The sequence below is a fragment of the Cygnus atratus genome, chromosome 1, assembly GCF_013377495.2.
Source record: "Cygnus atratus isolate AKBS03 ecotype Queensland, Australia chromosome 1, CAtr_DNAZoo_HiC_assembly, whole genome shotgun sequence".
Classification (NCBI taxonomy): Eukaryota; Metazoa; Chordata; class Aves; order Anseriformes; family Anatidae; genus Cygnus; species Cygnus atratus.
The window spans coordinates 204,700,786-204,718,818 of NC_066362.1; the positions used below are offsets into that span (position 1 = coordinate 204,700,786).

General features: G+C 43.9%; 1 protein-coding gene across 1 annotated transcript in view; it reads left to right on the top strand.

The window, feature by feature from the left end:
- The window catches only part of TENM4 (teneurin transmembrane protein 4), a 338,371-nt gene that overhangs the window by 219,023 nt on the left and 101,315 nt on the right, over window positions 1–18,033 (top strand). Inside the window, exons 13-14 of the mRNA XM_035560436.1 lie at window positions 2,371–2,397; window positions 9,752–9,898. Coding sequence (XP_035416329.1) covers window positions 2,371–2,397; window positions 9,752–9,898 — 174 coding nt within the window. The remainder of the gene's footprint in view (window positions 1–2,370; window positions 2,398–9,751; window positions 9,899–18,033) is intronic.

The following is an 18,033-nucleotide window of genomic DNA, read 5'->3' on the forward strand; positions in this document are numbered from 1 at the left end:
TCGAGAAATCTGCCCCTTCAAGCTTGCCTTTCATCAGTCTTCTTGCGTAAATAATCACACATGTTCTGAATAGCCGGGGTTGTAATCAGTGCCCCCTCCGTTTCTGCTTAAGCAGCTGGAATCCAGACAAAGCACATTACAGGTGGATTCTGGTCTCTTTTTAACAAGTCACTTGTGCTATTTAAACCCACAAAGCAGTTTGGTCTGTATGCAGCCCAACATAAAAATGAGCCCAGAAGTGTGTAGGGAAGGTGCTTGCTGCCCTCGGTCCCCCCAGAGCCGATGCCCCCAGCCCCTCTCTGGGCAGCCTGTGCCAGGGCTCTGGCACCCGCCCAGCCCAGCAGTGCTTCCTGAGGGGCAGATGGAACCACTTCACCCCATGGGGAAGATAAGGGGCAAAAGGATATTCAGAAAATGAAGGAGAGTGTGCTGAGGAATAAGTCCTGCCCAAGGACCTGTCCCCAGCATCTCTCACCCCTCTCTTCCCTCCCTCCCTCTCTATGGGCCAAGAGAAATTCTCACATGATCCTCCCCAGTGTGCTTCAGACAAAACTAACCCTGACAGCTCAGACTGAGGAAATAAGAGGACTTTCAGACCAAAAAATGCTCACATGGGCTTCCCCAGAAGTGAATCTGAAGGGAGAGGGGCTTCCAGGAGTGTGAGCTGACATGGAGCTGAGTACAGTGCCTTTGGGTGCAGACACCTTGGAAAAGTGGCTTTTCTTCTGAGCACAGTCCCTCATCCTGTCCCGCATGCCCACAGGTTTTCCAAAGGAGTGTCTGCAGGTAATGAAGTTACATGTTAGTGCCAGAAGTACAGCACATTAATGAGAACTGCACACTTTTAGAGAAGAAAGAGCCATGGTACTGCTGCATACATTTGCGGAACATTTGTATGGAATTTAAATGTATTCATTGGTATGGAGTACAAATGGATGGATTCCAGGTGTGGAATGTTCCCATAGAAGGCCTCCATTATTTTTTTAAGTACAAGATAACTGACATATTGCTCACATGGTTGGTGTTGGCAGCTGCCTCCATTGTCTTCATCCACACCGCGATTGCTGTCCGAGTTTGCAGGTTGGGCTGCTGTGGATTTTAAAATCAAAAATACACGTTTCCAAGCTTCAGCCGCCATCCAGGAGGATGCTGATGCTGTGCTTTCTGTCTCGCTACCACCACACTGGGGTGATTTGGTGATGCTTTTCCCAAGCCTCAAAGCTGCCCCGCACCAGGTCAGCTCTGATCCCCCCACCCTCTCCGCTTACTTACAATAGTGCTTCGATGGGCCCATCAGGCTCCCAGGATAGAAAAAAATTTCTTCCAAGGGCTGTGACCTCCCAGGTGGTCAGTCTCTGTGACCAAACCTGGAATAGAAAATTTTTCATAAGGGTACCAGGACACAACTGAGAGAGACGGAGCAGGAGCAGGGAAATAGCATTTAAGGAGGTAGCCAGATCGAGAAGAGCAAAACTCAGAGCCTCTTATTTATTAATAAAGACCAGCTGCTGTTAGATGGAGAGTGCCGCCTGCTAGCATCCACAGGGCTCTCCGAGGCAGGACGCCTGGCTTCTGCTCGTGTCTTTGCCACCAACTTCCTGTTTGACCCTAGAAAATCAATTAGATGTCAATTTCCCAAATTAACATATCATAGGAATTGGGCACGTGACTGCTCCCACTGCATCTGAAACTTTCTTTTCTTTGCTTTATCCCTACTTGGAATGAGTATATGAAGAGCTGCCTATCTGGTAGAGCTGCCGCGAGGTTAATTTAATGTTGGTAAAGTAATTTGATCTTGGGATAGAGGATGCTGTATAAACGCAATGTGTTGCCATTGAGAAGATCCAGGGAAAAGCCTCTGGTAAGGCCACAGGAGAACTGTGCATCTCTGGGCAGAAAAGTGTAAGACAATCAGGTGAGGTGGAGCACTTTCAAATGACTCTGTTTTTCCTGATGAAAAGATGTTTTTCCTGATGAAAAGTGGTCAGTAAAACAGAGGGAGATTGTTGCAAATGAGCAGAACACTAAAATATTCTGCCACGTATATATATATTTATAAATATATATATGCATATATATATATATAAACACTTACATAAATATATATATATATATTAAACTTTCCTGTTTCTCTTCCTGGTCTTAATGAGCAAAGATGACTGGATGCCTAAACGTAGCCTTCTTGAGCTCTTTAACTGAGGAGGGCTGTGCTCCACCCTTCTTCTTTTTTTTCTCTCCTCATAATCAAGGTTTTTCTTTTCGTATCACAGCAAACTCTCCTTTGCCTTTCTAGCACCTGCACAGTCTCGTAGTAAGCCGCAATGCACTTATTCAATCCTACCTTAAATGTCCTGTCTTTTATCTCCCAAGCTCACTATCTGGATAAGGTAGTGAAAGGTATGCTCTTCCTTCCTATTTTTTCCTATTGTCTTTGTGTTTTCTTTTTAAAAATGCACCGTGAACGTGCTGTGTTGAGGTTGCATCTCTTCCTCCTCATCATCAAAGTGCTCCCTAATGTCTGGAAGGGTGAACTTTCCAGTCATTTAGGTAGGAAATACCTCTGTAAGTGCTGTGACCCTGTGTTAACATCGTATCAGTGTTCCCACCCCTCCCCTCCTCCCTGCCCTCCCCTCCAAATCATCTCTCATCTTCACCCCTCCTACCCGGGTAAGGCAAGTCAGGGGGAAACCAATTTTCTGTGAATGCATCAGGAGCCCTTTACAGTGATATGTTTTAATCAAATGTCTATGATCTGTTTTGTAACAAGCAGGTGAGTGCACTTTCTGTGTGGAGTCTGCCTATTTTTGATCCGTGACTGCTAAGTCTTACCTGGGAACTTTGAGTAATTATATCTATATATATATATAAATAGAAAAATATTATGACCTCAAAGCCTCTGGATGCATAAATCAGCAATTTTTACTAAAATTAGTGATGTTGCATTAATTTACACTGTAAAAAAATCCTACTCTGTGCTCCTATTTTTGAAACGTAAAGCAAGTCTAGGACCCAAGTCTTTTCTCAGCTGGGAAGAAATGATATTGAACTGCTGTGGACCAGAGGTAATATGATATCTTAAAATAATCATAGTTGTATTAATCAGAGCAACGAACTAAATTAATTTAGGACTTTTAAATAAAAATAGACAGTTCCACAATGCACTTAGCTTTCTAAATATATTGAAATAGTATACATCTAGTTAAAAACAACAATCTGACAGTAAATATGATTGAGTTGGACACAAATATCCTTCTGCATGGCTGATTTGACACTAACAGCAACACAGTGCTGACACCACACAGCATCATATGTTTGCTGGTTAAACAAACCAAAAAATCAGGTTGAACAAATCAGTTTCTTCCATAGCGTTGCCCTCCTTTTTAGGTTGTGAGCAATCAGAAATAGCAGCTGTGAGAAGCTGATGAAGGAGGACAGATATGCCAAAATATTTGCCTGGTGAATAGTTAGAGTGAAGTCTCTGCCATGTAAAGCTCTTATTGTGTGGTAAGAGACATGGTTGTCCTACTGAGTTCACTGCTCTGGATGAATGTAGATGAATGTACAGTCTAATGTTTCTTGTTTCTATTGCAGCTTAAAAGCAGGTTCAGGTATACACAAATAGGGGAAAACTTTGAGCAGACAAACAAATATTAATGGTAAGGGAATGTCCACAGTTTAAATAAGGAAATTTTTGTCTTCAGTCTCATGCAGCCAGAATCAGTTGTCCTTGAACCAGTGCTTATAGATCAGTGGATTGTTCAGTGGTATTTGTTTTTTCTCGCATTGCTTAGCATCAGTAAAACATGATTGACTTGACTTAAACCAGGAGGAAAAAAAATATTCTCCTTAGATCAAGGAAAGAGGGCCACTTTTTGTACCCTTCCAGAGTAATAATAGTGGTATTTGTAGAGGAGGGTACAGGTCAGCACTAGGCAGTGTGACGACAACCTCCTGTAGATGTCCCACACCTCAGTGTTCTGCATTTCAATACCCCAGGACTCCTTCTTTTCTCTCAACTGGTGTTGGAGAAGGCTGCATCAAAATGTAGAAGATAAGCACCAGGGGGGTAGAAGAGATGAGAAATCAGTCTGCAGAGCCCGTGTCCAGGGACATTCAGTGCCAATAGGCCCATTTGATGGCACAATAATTTTTTTTTAGTAAGTCTTCTGTAGCTGTCATTCCTCCTCTGAGCCTTTTGACTCACCTTTATGCCCAAGAATAAAGACACATTATATTTAGTGAGTTCTGCAAGTGGGTAACCGGTTAGCAACATACTAAGAATAACGATCGTCTCTTATAATACATGGCCTCTTCTGGAAGGATTAGCAACAGCTGAAACATTAAAAGTACATAGTTTTTACTTGGCTAGCTTCATGGCGTGCATTTTTCAAAACTAAATTACTCATGCCCTTTTGGCTTTCTTAATTATTAACATCTTTCTGGTTGAAATCCCTTCCCAGTAATCCTGTGTTGTCAAGGGTGAGCCTGATTTACTGCTGAGTCTTTCCTACAGCTTTACAATAAACCAGTAAATCAGACAAGATACAGAACTGTTTCTAAGTTGGAGGGCAAGTTTCAAGAGCAAACATCAGCATGATTAAACCAAGAAGCCCCAACTAGAGCTGGAATGGAGTCTTCCAGTCTGAAGCTTAATTAACACTGGTAATGCTTAAAAGGAAAAGAGGTGCCTAATATTGAGGATGTGCTGGTTTTAGAGGGAGCTCCTCCATCCAGAATGCCATTGGAACTGACAGCACATCAATATAATTAATTTCTATTGGTGGTTTATCAATTCTCACTCTTAAAAAATAACCACATTAGTGCTGTAGTGAGGCATATAAGCAGCCAGGCTGAAACATAAAGATGCCGAACAGCCACCTCCGTATGAATTCAGAGATGACTGCAAGGTCACTTCTTTGGTCTGAGCGGTGGTGAGAACCCAAGGTCTAACTGCAGCCCACTCCTTTATTTGTACAGATTGAAGCAACAGGAGCTCTGGGAGGTAACTTTTAATTTCCATCTTACAGAAGCCATCTGTTTAAAGGTTTTTTGATACCCACCATCGCAAAATGTTGTGGAGGTAGTTTAGGAGTTAGCGTTTTTCAGGACACTGTACTAGATTCTCATAATCTACGGGGATCAGTTGATGTCTTGCTCCTCCCTTTCAGTCCTACAACACTTCTGCAGGTCTCTCACTGATTATTGTTCTCTCAAGTTATTGTTTGCATCCTCACATGTTGCATTCAGCCATGTCCCACTCATGTCAGAGCTCAGCCACTGTCTATTGAGACTTGCTAGAACATCCATTAGTGCTTTCTTACTGCCAATGGAGGAACAACAACAGCAAAACATATTTATCCTTTATCAATATTTTAAGATCAGAAGGAAAGTCTAGTCTTCTAAGTCCTATTTCAAGTGGCAATGTGTCTTACCTTGAAGAAAATTGCCATTGAACATTGTTTTTAATTGTACTAATTACAGAAGGTCTTTGCTGTACAGATCATTAAGAGAAGACTATTTTACCACCAATCTTAAAATAATTTCTTACTCTGGTGACTGTCTCCTTTGACTCTGATAATCTTTTCTTGTCCAGTTCAAAATCAGTTCACTTTTTGTAATGCTTCCCTACTCCGTGTTCTCCTATCCATGGCAGATATGAGATCTTTGTGAACATAGTGTATCAGCAGCGCTTTCATGTGCTTCAGTTAGAAACTCACATAAAGGACTTTTCCCCCCTCAGAAAGTCCTATTCATGTATTTAATTCTCTTAGTCACCCCAATGCAGTTAACAAACACAGGAATAATGAATCATGAGTGACTCTAGCTATGAGAAATCAGAGCAGCAAGATTATGGTGGTGTAAATCCGGGAAGACTGAGCCACCCTACTGCGTTGATATTCATTTAGAAGCACTTTGGAGTCAAGGTGCTCTTTTTCCTTTATTCCCCAGCACGGGTGAGGGGAAGGGATAAACTTTATTTGTATCACCTTTTCTTCAAATGCTTTGAAGAGCACTGTTTGTGGAACATAGAATATTGTATGTTCCTAGCTATATTGTGTTAGTGATGGACAAGTCTGTATGCAGGACCAGTTTAGAAATAGTAATGGACATTTTGAAATTGACATAGAGGTCCATTCTGCTAGATATGTTGACCTGCATGTCCATGTTACATTCTAACTTGCTGAGGCTGTGAGTCCTCTGACAGCACGATTAAATTGTATTCTTCTATATTAACGATTTCCTTTGTCATTACTTAGGAAAACAGTCTGTTCTCTTACCAAACCATGTCATGGGAGAGGTACATGTTAGTGCTCACAGCACTGACACTTTGCTGTATCTTGTAACATAACAGTTAACATCTGAAAACTTGTGTGTTCCTGGATCTGTGAAAAAGAAGTTATTTCATTAGGAAATAGTTCTCTCTGACTCCTTGGAAGAGATTTACCTCATTAGGAACTGGAGCTGGCTCGCTTCTTGGTGAGAGGAAGTAAATTTGCTTTCTGGACTTGAAAGATGGCAAGACAATGGGTTCTAACATTACGGAGGGAGTCATCCCACTGTAGGGGTCTGCAGTGTAGATGCTTATCTCTCAGCTCGTCACCCTAGATTCCCTTAATAGTCAAGGAAGAGGAGTAGACACTTTGGGAAGACATAATCGTATGAGATACTCTCTGTCCTCTTTCTTTTCTCTCTTTAATGGTGTTTTTCTTCTGTCTGCCTTCTGAGATGATTGACTGAATTGCCCTGGGTCCAATTCAAGAACATTCAGAGGAAATCATGAAAGTCCTTTCAGATAGTCCAAACCCCATTTCTTACAGAAAATGAATTGCACACAAAATTCAAGAACATCGGACTGAAAGGGGTCTTCTCAGGCAGAGCCCAGTTGTCAGCTGTCAAGGGCAACCACGTTGTGTAAAATTTTATGTAATTTTACCAAGGTCTTTGGATATCCGTGGGGCTTCTTGACCTTAACCATCCTACTGGGAGGCTATTCCAAAACTTTATTCCTTTGATCCCCAAAAATACATTTTGTTTCTTTCTAATTTCCAACCAGAATTTATGCATGCTTGATTTATGTCCATTTGTTCTTATGCCAGCATTATTCTGTTTAGCTTAAATAGCTGTTTTCTTTCTCACTGTTTGTCTGTTTCACGAATTTGTGGAAACAATTATATTCTTTCCAGCCTTTGCTGTGCTAGAGCAGATAATTCAAGCTCTTCTCGTTTCCTCAGATGTTGAAGGTCCTTCCATCCTAATCATACCATCCTAATCATCATAGCCTTAACTTCAACCATTTCCAGCATTTGGGCCTGTTTCCAGGATTTTGATCTGTTCCTGCATGGCTTGAAACTGAACCAAAGGAGTCCCATCAAAAATTTCTAAAACCCCTCTTCTTCCCATTGCAGAAAATAAAGAGTCTACTCCAGATACTAAACAATACTTTTTGGGTTAAAAATCTGATGGCATCCAACCCTTCTTCTCTCATGCTTCTATAGTGGTCTCTTCAATTTCTCATCACCCAACTCTTTTTGATTCTCACTGCACTCCTGTCCAGGTCGACACCACTGCACCTTTAAAAGCAGTGTCCTGCTCAGTCTCTGCAGCAGCTGGATAGAAATGAATTTTTTAGGATGGGTTATGAAGAGTCCAACTGATGCACTAGAGCAATTAAAACATGAAATGTGCGCAATGATGATGCAACAGTGTCATTGCAGAACCGAGCTGCCAACTGAGCTCTACTGGGGCCATGCAGAATACACATAAAGTGATTTCTCAAGATTTCTTCAGAGGCTTTTTGTCTAGACAAATTTAGGCAGATTTATAAAGAGGGGAAAAAAGTCATATCCCTTCTGTCAGGATGGGCCCATCCAAATGGAATTTATCTGCTCCAAAGTACAATTACCTACCTAATGAAGCAATTTTAGCAGGTTATTTTAAAAAGTAATACACTTCTCATTTTCCAAAACAGCTGAATGCTTTCAGCTTCTACTGAAAGTAACTAAAGGGAACAAACAAATAAATTAGCTCTAGCATTGAAAAAAAATTAAATGCTTAAAAGTTTGGCACTGTTGTAAGTAACTGAAGGCAGGATTTTAAAATGGAGAATTTCATACAACCTTGCCTATAAATAGCTCTTCTGTAGTGTATAAATACTAATATAATGTATAAATACTAATATAATGTATAAATGCTGAAGTATACACACACACAGAGCACGCTCACACATACACATGTAGTATGCCCCCTCCTCACACACACAGCACACATTTTAAACGCCTGAGATGCTACAAACATGTTTGTAAATGCAAAACCTATTTAAGACCCTTTTAAAGGACCTAACCACCTTTGTTCCTTATCCCATTTGGTCCCTGGCCACCTTTAAGTTAGAAAAACAGTCTTGGTGGAGATGTTAAGTTCACAGAGGGACATGGTTTTAGTGACAAGGCCTTTGGGCACTGCATCTCTTCCGCACACGATAATGGTGGCGTGGCCTGCTCTGCTGCCTCAGCGCTTCCCCAGGCAGCCCCTCATGGGGTGGCCAGCCAAATTCACCCTTCGGTGCTCTTCACCCTCGTGTTGTAACCCTTTAGGGCAGGATAATCCCAACCCTCCTGCCGTGGGGGGTTGGAATTAGATGGTCTTTAAGGTCCCTTCCCTTTTTGGTTCCACAGAATCTGCGCCATTTGCGCAGTTCCACCAACAAGGCCGCCTTGCAAATTGAGGGCCTGAAGAAACTCAAACGACATGAAAGGATTTCACAACACGTGTAAGCAGAGCCTTAGGACAGGGCTCAGGAAGGCTCAGTTGTGTTCCTGGTTTAATCAGTCCTGCTGGGTGACCTTGGCAGTCACTTCAGTCCCTTCTACTTCAGTTTCCTAATCTGTAAAATGCAGCTAACGTTTCTGACTGCTTCTTGGAAAAGGTTTTTGAGCTCTGCAGCTAAAAAGCCCCCAGAACTGCATAAGCTAAGCTGCGTCCTTCACACTGCTGCTTGCTGGGGAAATTACTGTGCTATTTTGTTGGGAAAAAAAGGATGGAAAACTCAGCAGGGGGTCATCGGATGAGAAAATCAACCCCTAGTGAGCAGACAGGAAGCGTGGGGTTCATCTCCCCCTAATTTTAATCACCTGTAATAGAAATATCTGCCTCTGCTGGGGTCTCCTTCTAGTCAGTGGAGAGAAACAGGCATTTCCAGAGCATCCTTCAGCTCCTCAGTGTGGGCATCTAACCCACACGAGGGGCCTTCTGCCCCCAGAGAGGCTGGTCCTCTGCTGACTACAGAGAGTGGAAAGTATCTCCCTTCTAGGTCAGTTGTAACCAGCTCAGATGAATCCCACCCAAAATGACTATGGAAGAGAAATCGTGTTCTCCAAACATTTTCCAATATAGAAAGTGCCTTCCCTTCCCAGCCAGCTTTCAGGTTGAGATCTCAGTACTGCTGAAAGCTGCATTATCCCACTGGGTGTTAGGGACGTTCACCCCACGTGTAAGTCAGGTAACCCCAGATCTAGGTTCTACAAAACAAAGGCTTTGAGAGGTTCAGACAGCAGGGTGGGTTTCACAACAGCAGCCCTCCACCATCCTGATACCGAATTGGGACAGTTTGCTCCAGGTGGGAAGACACCAAGTGGGAGTGGAGAAATAACCTGAAAGCAGAGGGAAACAGCTGCTTTTAAGTAGCCTTTTTTCCCAAGGCTGTGTGGCTTTGTTTTTTTCGGTGTGTTTGAACATGTGGCTGTTTGCCTTGCAGAGGGATGCCCTGGCTTGTGCAACGGCAACGGCAGGTGCACTCTGGACATGAACGGCTGGCACTGCGTCTGCCAGCTGGGCTGGCGAGGAGCGGGCTGCGACACCTCCATGGAGACGGCATGCGGAGACGGCAAGGACAACGACGGAGGTAGGACGGGAGCGCGTGCGGTATGCCAGGCTTTCCCGAGCCTGTAAGCAGCCAGCAGTCAGCTGGGCTTGATTCGGCGGGGCAGATTGCTTCCCGACAGCTGGCGGAGAACAGGCAGCCAAATCCACCAGGCTGACTCAGCCAGAGAGGGTTTGAAAATTCAGATGAAATGGATTTGGATTCAGGGTGCCAGGACTGAAGAGGGAGGGTTATTTATCTGCAAATCGAGTCCGTGTAGCAGACGGCAGGCAGAGGCTGTGTGCTTGTCCTGTCCCTCCGTGTGGCTTGGCAGTGACACGATGGGACCACCCCAGACAGCGAGTGTCCCTGACTGTTCGAACTTTGGCCTCGCTGCCTGAGGTTTTCATCGAGGCACCTTCGTAGGTCACTGCTGACTTGGGATGGATGTTTTGCAGTAACTCAGGGGCTTCATGACTGATCCCCATGCCCACAAGCCATCCGATCCCTCTTGCACCATGTTTTATTGATTACAGTTCCATATGTAATGATGTCAGGCATGTGAATAATAGCCCTGTGTAATGCAAACTTAATATTCAGAGTTATCTCATTACAAAGGAAACCCTGGTGCAGTGTGAAGGTTTGAATTAGAGGGCAGGAGATGAGATATTAAATTTAAGGCATAAGGGAGACTGCATAATTTGTTTTGTTGTCACTCAGCAAAAGGCTTTGTAAACCACAAGTCTGGGCCGGGACCCAGACTGTGAAGTGGAGACTATATTTTGCAAGTTTCTGTTCTATCGTATTCGCAAGAACAGTACAGTTAAAAATAAAAACAAAAATAGACAAGCCAAGGCTGTGACTATCTGCTTCACAGCAACTGGGATTCTGACTGAATATTTAAAATACTTCTGCACATCTGGCATGGCAAACGGACCAAATTATCCCTTTAAAAAAGATGGAAAAAATTGGGGAACGATAGAAAGAGTACACACTGTGAAACCAAAGTCTCTTCTTGCCTTACGTGAAACTGAATATCACTGTACTCATCTTTCCTATTTACAGCTGAGTCAAGACAATAGTAAAGTTTGCCATGTGTAAATTTATGGTAAATAGAGCCAGAAATAAACCCAGTCTCACTGGAAAAAATAACCAACAAAAACCTTGACTTCTTTTTAGAAAGAGAGGGGGGAAATACAGAGCAATCCAGCCTGACTGACAAGCTAGACCACATCTGCATAACATCAAAAAGAGCATGACCAGACTCTGAGCAGGCTGGTGAAGCACCATGCCCTCCTATCTCTTGCTACAAAGTGCTAACCTTGTAATTGGCTTGCCCTCACCTTGAAACAAGGTTTTGAGGCCTCGCTAGCCTGCAGGACAGCAGATGTAGACAGGAGAGACGAAAGGCATCAACATGTTTCCGAGTTAGTGCACATCAGCTGCTAACTTGCATTTGGTGAGCTTGTGTGGAACAGCGGTGCACACAGCTAGCGAGAGCAGCCGATCGGTTGTAACATATTGCCTTGTGACAGCTTATTCGTGTGTCACAGCCCAGAAATGAGTGTTGACTTTATTCCTGGTACACTACAAAAGTCTGTGTGTGCATGGACATTGTGTGCATTATTTTACAGAAAATCCATGCCATACACTACATTATTCCGTTGATTTTGCTACATTACTGCTAAGGACTCTTGTCCTTATGTCCTTAGGTATGCATTTACTTTCTTGACCTGATTTTTATAGATTTTTGTGGATCGTTTGTGGTGTATTTGTGGGCTGAAATCTAGAATTTAAACTCCTGAGGTACAGGGGCATCAGTAGTGGGGAGGAACTTCTGCTTTGAAGCCAAAGTTCCCTGTTTAGCAGGGGGATTTGAATGTGTTTACCTGGGGTGGGGAAGAAAGGCTGATTCTGGACCTGTGTCCTAGTTGCTATTCTGATCTCTATAGCAAGACATCTCGAGACATTTACAGAACAGAAAGTAATTTAGGTTGGAAGGGACCTCCAGCAGCCATCTACATCAACCCCCTGATCAAAGCAGGTGTAATTACTCAGGGCTGTGTCCAGCCAATTCTTTAACATCTCCAAGGATGGAGATTTCTTTGGGCAACCTGCACCAGTATACTACCTCATAGTAATCATTTTTCTCCTAAAATCTAATCTAAATTTCTCACGTTCCACTTAATGTCTGCTGCCTCTTGTCCAGCACCATCTGAAGCATCCTGGAATACCTCAGCTGGCCTCTAGCTCCCCCTTCACAGTAGCTTGGGTCTTCTGTAGAGCATATGCATATGTTTTGTGTGCGAACCAAGCAGCGCTAAAGGCTGGGAGATGAGTGGTTGGAAAGCTGCCTGGCCGAGAAGGACCTGGGAATAGTGGTTGATAGGCAGCTGAATATGAGCCAGCAGTGTGCTCAGGTGGCCAAGAAGGCCAACAGCATCCTGGCCTGTATAAGAAGCAGCGTGGCCAGCAGGTCTAGGGAGGTGATTGTCCCCCTGTACTCGGCTCTGGTGAGGCCGCACCTCGAGTACTGTGTTCAGTTTTGGGCCCCTCGCTACAAGAAGGACATGGAGGTGCTCGAGAGAGTCCAGAGAAGGGCGACCAAGCTGGTGAGGGGTCTGGAGAACAAGTCTTACGAGGAGCGGCTGAGGGAGCTGGGGTTGTTTAGCCTGGAGAAGAGGAGGCTCAGGGGAGACCTCATCGCTCTCTACAGTTACCTTAAAAGAGGCTGTAGAGAGGTGGGGGTTGGTCTATTCTCCCACGTGCCTGGTGACAGGACGAGGGGGAATGGGCGAAAGTTGCGCCAGGGGAGGTTTAGGTTGGATATTAGGAAGAACTTCTTTACTGAAAGGGTTGTTAGGCATTGGAATGGACTGCCCAGGGAAGTGGTTGAGTCGCCATCCCTGGAGGTCTTTAAAAGACGTTTAGATGTTGAACTTAGTGATATGGTTTAGTGGAGGTCTTGTTAGTGTTAGGTCAGAGGTTGGACTAGATGATCTTGGAGGTCTCTTCCAACCTAGACGATTCTGTGATTCTGTGATTCTGTGACAGCTGCCTTTGGGTTCCTGAGTTGTCCAAAGGCAACTCAAATGACAGTAGGCACCTGCGTTTAGGAAGCAGAACTGAATCCATCTTCAGTGCAAACACTTTGTCACCAAAGAGACACATTGCACAACTGCAATGCTTTCCAGAGCACTGCAAAGATGCAGGCTGAGCAGCGTCTGAAAGAACAGGTAGTGACGGTATAAGCACACAAAAAAGGCTTTTCCTTCTTTTGGGGTCTTATCAAATTTTCTTGCTCTGGCTAGAGCACCTGAGCTGGTCACCACATGTACTGCCAGCGGAGAGAAATAGGTTTATGGCATCATCTCTCTGAGCTGTTTCGGATATACACCTTGTAGGTGCCTACTTTTGGTAGATGTACACTGCCCTTTGAGTCATTTTCTGCTCAAAACAGAGTCTCTCGAGGATGAGACACGGTGGTTTTTCAGAACAATGTGGGGCCGTTCACGCTACGGGGGCTTTCACTCCGGCTGAGCTCATCGGAAGCTGGTCCCCGTGCCCTGGTATCATGTGTCTGCTAATCAAGATCCCTGCAGCAGGAAATGCCTCGGGATAATGGGAGCTGAAGTCAGAATCTTTTTCATCACATCCCAGCCTAATCATACCCTGAGGGAGATGGGTACCAAATTACAGGGCGTGTTGGCCTCTTAAATCTGGAGGCTGTTCAGATAAACAATAATAAGCAAAGCAGAAGTCACTCAGAGAAACTCGGTGAAATGTAATCTCTGTTCAGGTTAGAAAAAAGGTGTCTCGGAGAGCACACTCCACACACAAGTGTCATTTGTCAGAGCTGACACTTAGGTTTCACACTCAGGTCTACTTTATTTACACTTCTAAACACGAAGTCCATCAACTTGAAAGGAGTTGTAGCAAGTAACTGAGAGCAGGCAATCATCCAGTATCAGTCAAGGGAAAACAGCGCAGTGACAGAGCTTTAACAATCTGGGTAAAAGGCTAGGATTTTGAACGTTTGACCTAAGAGGCCACTGCCTGTATTATAACAAATGGGAGATGTTTCCTTAAGACGGGCCCAGAAAAGTGCTTCTTGCCTGTCTTTGGCAGAAAATAACTCCTGTAATTCATGGCTGCAAACACTCACTACCTGCAGGTAGTCCCGTCTCCCCCCACACAGAGTGCCCTGTCACGTACTTGAAGAGTGAAAAGTTTGAAGGTTTAAAAGGCCAAGAAAATTATCTTCTGTGACAAGTCCTAAAAGTGGAGTTAATGGCATTTGACTACACGTTGAGAACAGGCTGATATTCCATAGGCTAAATGTGGGCTCCATTGCACTCGCAGACTCTTTGGTCAGAAAAAGAAGTATATAGGAAAAATGGAAGTGGAAAGGATATTGTTCACAAGCTCATAGATATGCTAGTGGGCAGCAAAGCTATGTTAACCAACTTTGTTCCAGGGAAATCATCTGTGTGACTCCCTGTCTTTTCAGAGTCAGAGGATTGCCCGATTCACCATTTCATTGTCTGGATACATCCCACTGTCCTGAAACCATGGAAGAATTAAAGAAATTAAACTAAATTGCTCTCCGGGTCTACAAGTTTTGTCTCATCAACACAGTAATTTCATTTGAGGGCTTCTGATATGGTTTTGGGATTTTCCAGACTAGCCAAGTCTTCACAACAGGGTAAAGCCTGCTGGTTTTCTGGGAGGTGGAGCTGACTGCATCTTTCCTTTCAACAATTCCAGTTGTTAAACTGCCACTGAACTCTGCCCAGACAAAGCGAATCAACTTCTGAGAGGCAAGAATCTTTCTCAGATAAAAAATTACAGGAATATAAATGCTGCTAATATTACCTAGCCCCTCCTGTTAGTAAGAGGTTGATGTTCAGTTGTCAGTTCTCTGCTCCCTCTTCCCAATTTAAACAGTTCCAAAGACTTGTGTTAGTGATTACTGCAAGATAATTTAGATAGAATAGATGTGAATATATAGATATAGATATAGATATAGATATAGATATAGATATAGATAGATGATATAGGTATAGATATAGATTAGATAGATGTAGAGATAGATAGATAGATAGATAAATAGATAGATAATCTTCCCATTAAAATAATGCTGGCCTGTCCTAAACTCTATTGCATACCATTATATAAAAGTGTATTTCATAGAACTACAGCAACTGTTTTTCTTACATCACCTGCTCAATGATCTTCCTTCAAGAGCAAAGAAATCTCATTCTCTTCTTCTGCAAGGACTGTAAGCTTCTACCCCTCAGTTCATGTCTTACTCATGACAGCTACATGCAACACATTCAGCTGAGCACAAATGCAGTGTTTCAGCATGCACGTGGCCCTGTTTTGCCTTAGCATGTTCAGTTCTGTGCTCCACCAGATGCTACCTAAGAGCTCAAAGTTGGAACAACTCTTCCCTCCGTCCTCCTGTGCCAGAACAGGCAGCTAACACTTGCCTTTAAACCCCAGAGCAGTGAGCAGGTCAGAGCAACCAAGCCACATGGGATTTTTGCCTTTCCTTGCTGCCTCGAGTTAGTAATTGCTGCCACTAGAAACCAACCTGCATTTCAGGGACGATGAATTTCTTCCATAGCCACACTTGAATTACCAGGAATGGGCTCTCTGATATGACTCAGTGCTGCACCACAGCCCATCGGTGCAACTTCGTGTCTTGCTCGCCCCATTCAAGGATCAGGTAGTGCTTGTAGGAAGGTGGAGACGTGCATAATGCTTTGGGACAGCAGTATTTCAAATTTTTTGGCAAGAGGAATTTTGGCAGTGCACACCAGCCTTCTTAACACCCGTGTGTCCACCATCTGTCCACCACATGCCAAATAATGTGTGAGATATCTGGTAGGAGCCTGGATTGCTCTTTGCCAGTATGTGGGGTTACATCTGAAGGTAGCAGTAGGGTTATAAAGGGAATTGTAAAGAATCCAAGAGAACCCCAGAATGCAAACCTAATCTTTGCAAATGCATGAGCTGCAGACAAGGTGATGGGGTGCTTTCAGATTTTATTTTTTTTTCTTTTTGCACACTGCTACAAACCTTTACTTCATGCCTGCAAGGCTTTTATAGCACAAGAAGAGCGTCTCCTGGGCATGGTATGGGAGCTGTCTGCTTCCTTGAAACCATAAAAAAGGATGCATTAATGTGCTAGCTACATTTACAAAGGGAAGTGTTGAGATCTGAACGCACCTGGGAAAACAGCCATCATAAATTAGCATTTACCGTCACAGATAGATCCCGTCAAACAACGGGGTCATCTTGGAGGAACCACAAAGCACTTCTAGAAAGACGAGAAAGCCTGCTGCACCTGAAAAGATTGTCGAGCTGGTATAATGTGTTATAAATCACCCAGCTTCTCTTCCTCCGCTTTATGATGACTGTTAATCAACCTTTCCTCAAGTAAGAGAACAAAATGACTGGTTCACATTTTCAGGTCTCAGCAACTTGCTGATTCTCTGTTGGACGGTGACACCTGTGTATCACCTGCTGCTGGTTGTTAGCACCGGGGCTGCCAGGAGTGCAGTGTGAACCCATGCATCCACCCGTGAACCTACTGCATCCAGATACAGGTGTCGGCTGTGCTGTTACTGAGGGCGTTGTGTTGTGAAGTGAGGGTCTAGCAATGGCTGTGGGTTGTCTTGACAGCTTGGGAGAGTTCCTAGCGCTTTTGACTAGTCTGTAATGAAATTCCTTTGATTAATAGATTCGGGAAGAAACAGTGAAAAAGTCTCCTTTGTCAAAAGAAATGTATCGTTGTCTGCTGAGGTGAGGAGAGTTCCTGATGGGAAGGAGGCACTGCTGGTATATAAGGCGTAACAAGAGGTGACACGAACCATCTCCAGAAACGACAGGCTTGGACACACCTTACACAAGGCCTTTCTGCAATAAAACAATGCTTAAGCAGAGCTTGGGTACCTATTCAGAAAGAAATTCAGGAAAGCTCTGCCAGACCTGCTTTAGCACTCTAAGCAACCTCTTGCCTGTCTTTTGGAGCAGAAAGTCCCTTAGAAACCCAAAGCTTTGCCCTTGAGTGTGCTCGGACACACACTGTCATGGGTGCACAGGGTCCATGGCTACTTTCCTGTTGATGAGGACTTGAGAAACATGCCTGTATCTGAATTTTCTCACTTACCACTTGCCAAGGTGTGCTCTTGATTTATTGAATTGCCTTGGATTGAGTCAACGGAATATGTTAGGGTGAACTTCTCAGCCTTAGCTTAACACTTACGGCACTTTTCAGAAATGTGAGAGACCTCAGTGACAAGGATATCTCAGCTAAGAATAGCTCTTCTGCTGCGGGTGTGAACCCATCATTCCCAGAAAAATTTTCTAATCTCTGAGTCCCTTTTTTCTCAGAGGAATCACTTTTGGGAGGCGCTTTGGCTCCTAAAGCAGGCAGCTTCAGGTACAATATTGCTTGACCATTGCTCAGGTGAAACAACCAATGCTTTCTGCACTGCCTAAGTGCCAGTCTCCTCTGCTTGGAAGAGCTCTCACGCGCCTTTCTCAGCCTCATGAATTTCACTCCAAGCACAGACTGCCTGGTTTCTGTGCTCCTTTGCTGGTAGGGTAAGTCCCTTTCCTAAAAGCCTGCCTGGAGAGAGGGAGAATCGCATGAAGCCAGCTGCATCAACAGCGTGCTCCGGAGCAATGATGATCTGGGGGATGCTGTGAACTTGTAGACTCTAAACAGGTTATTATAGCTCTGGTTTATGGCCAGCTAGTGGTGATTGTCGTGTGTTTTCAGTCATTTCTTCCTTCTACTCCATTCCCTTCTGGTTTTTTTCAGACATTCTGTTAAGCAAGAATGTAGCCCTGAATTAGGGTGGACTTTCTGCAGAGTATTTCTGTAGTGCCTGCACCGCAGGGCTCTGCTTCTGCGCTAGAGCCCAAGGAGTGCTGTAACACAAATACATGATTACTATTACATATGCCTATATTATTTTGATCCTGCAAACATGTGCTGAGCACTTAGAGTAGATGTGAAGACAACTCCTTTCCCAGGGAGCCAGCAATCTAATTTAGCTAGGATTCAACCAGTGAGAACCTTAGTAAGGCAAAATCAAAACAGAGCAGGTGGGACAGAAAGGGCTAAGAGAGCCTTAATATCTAACATGACCACAGGGTGCCAA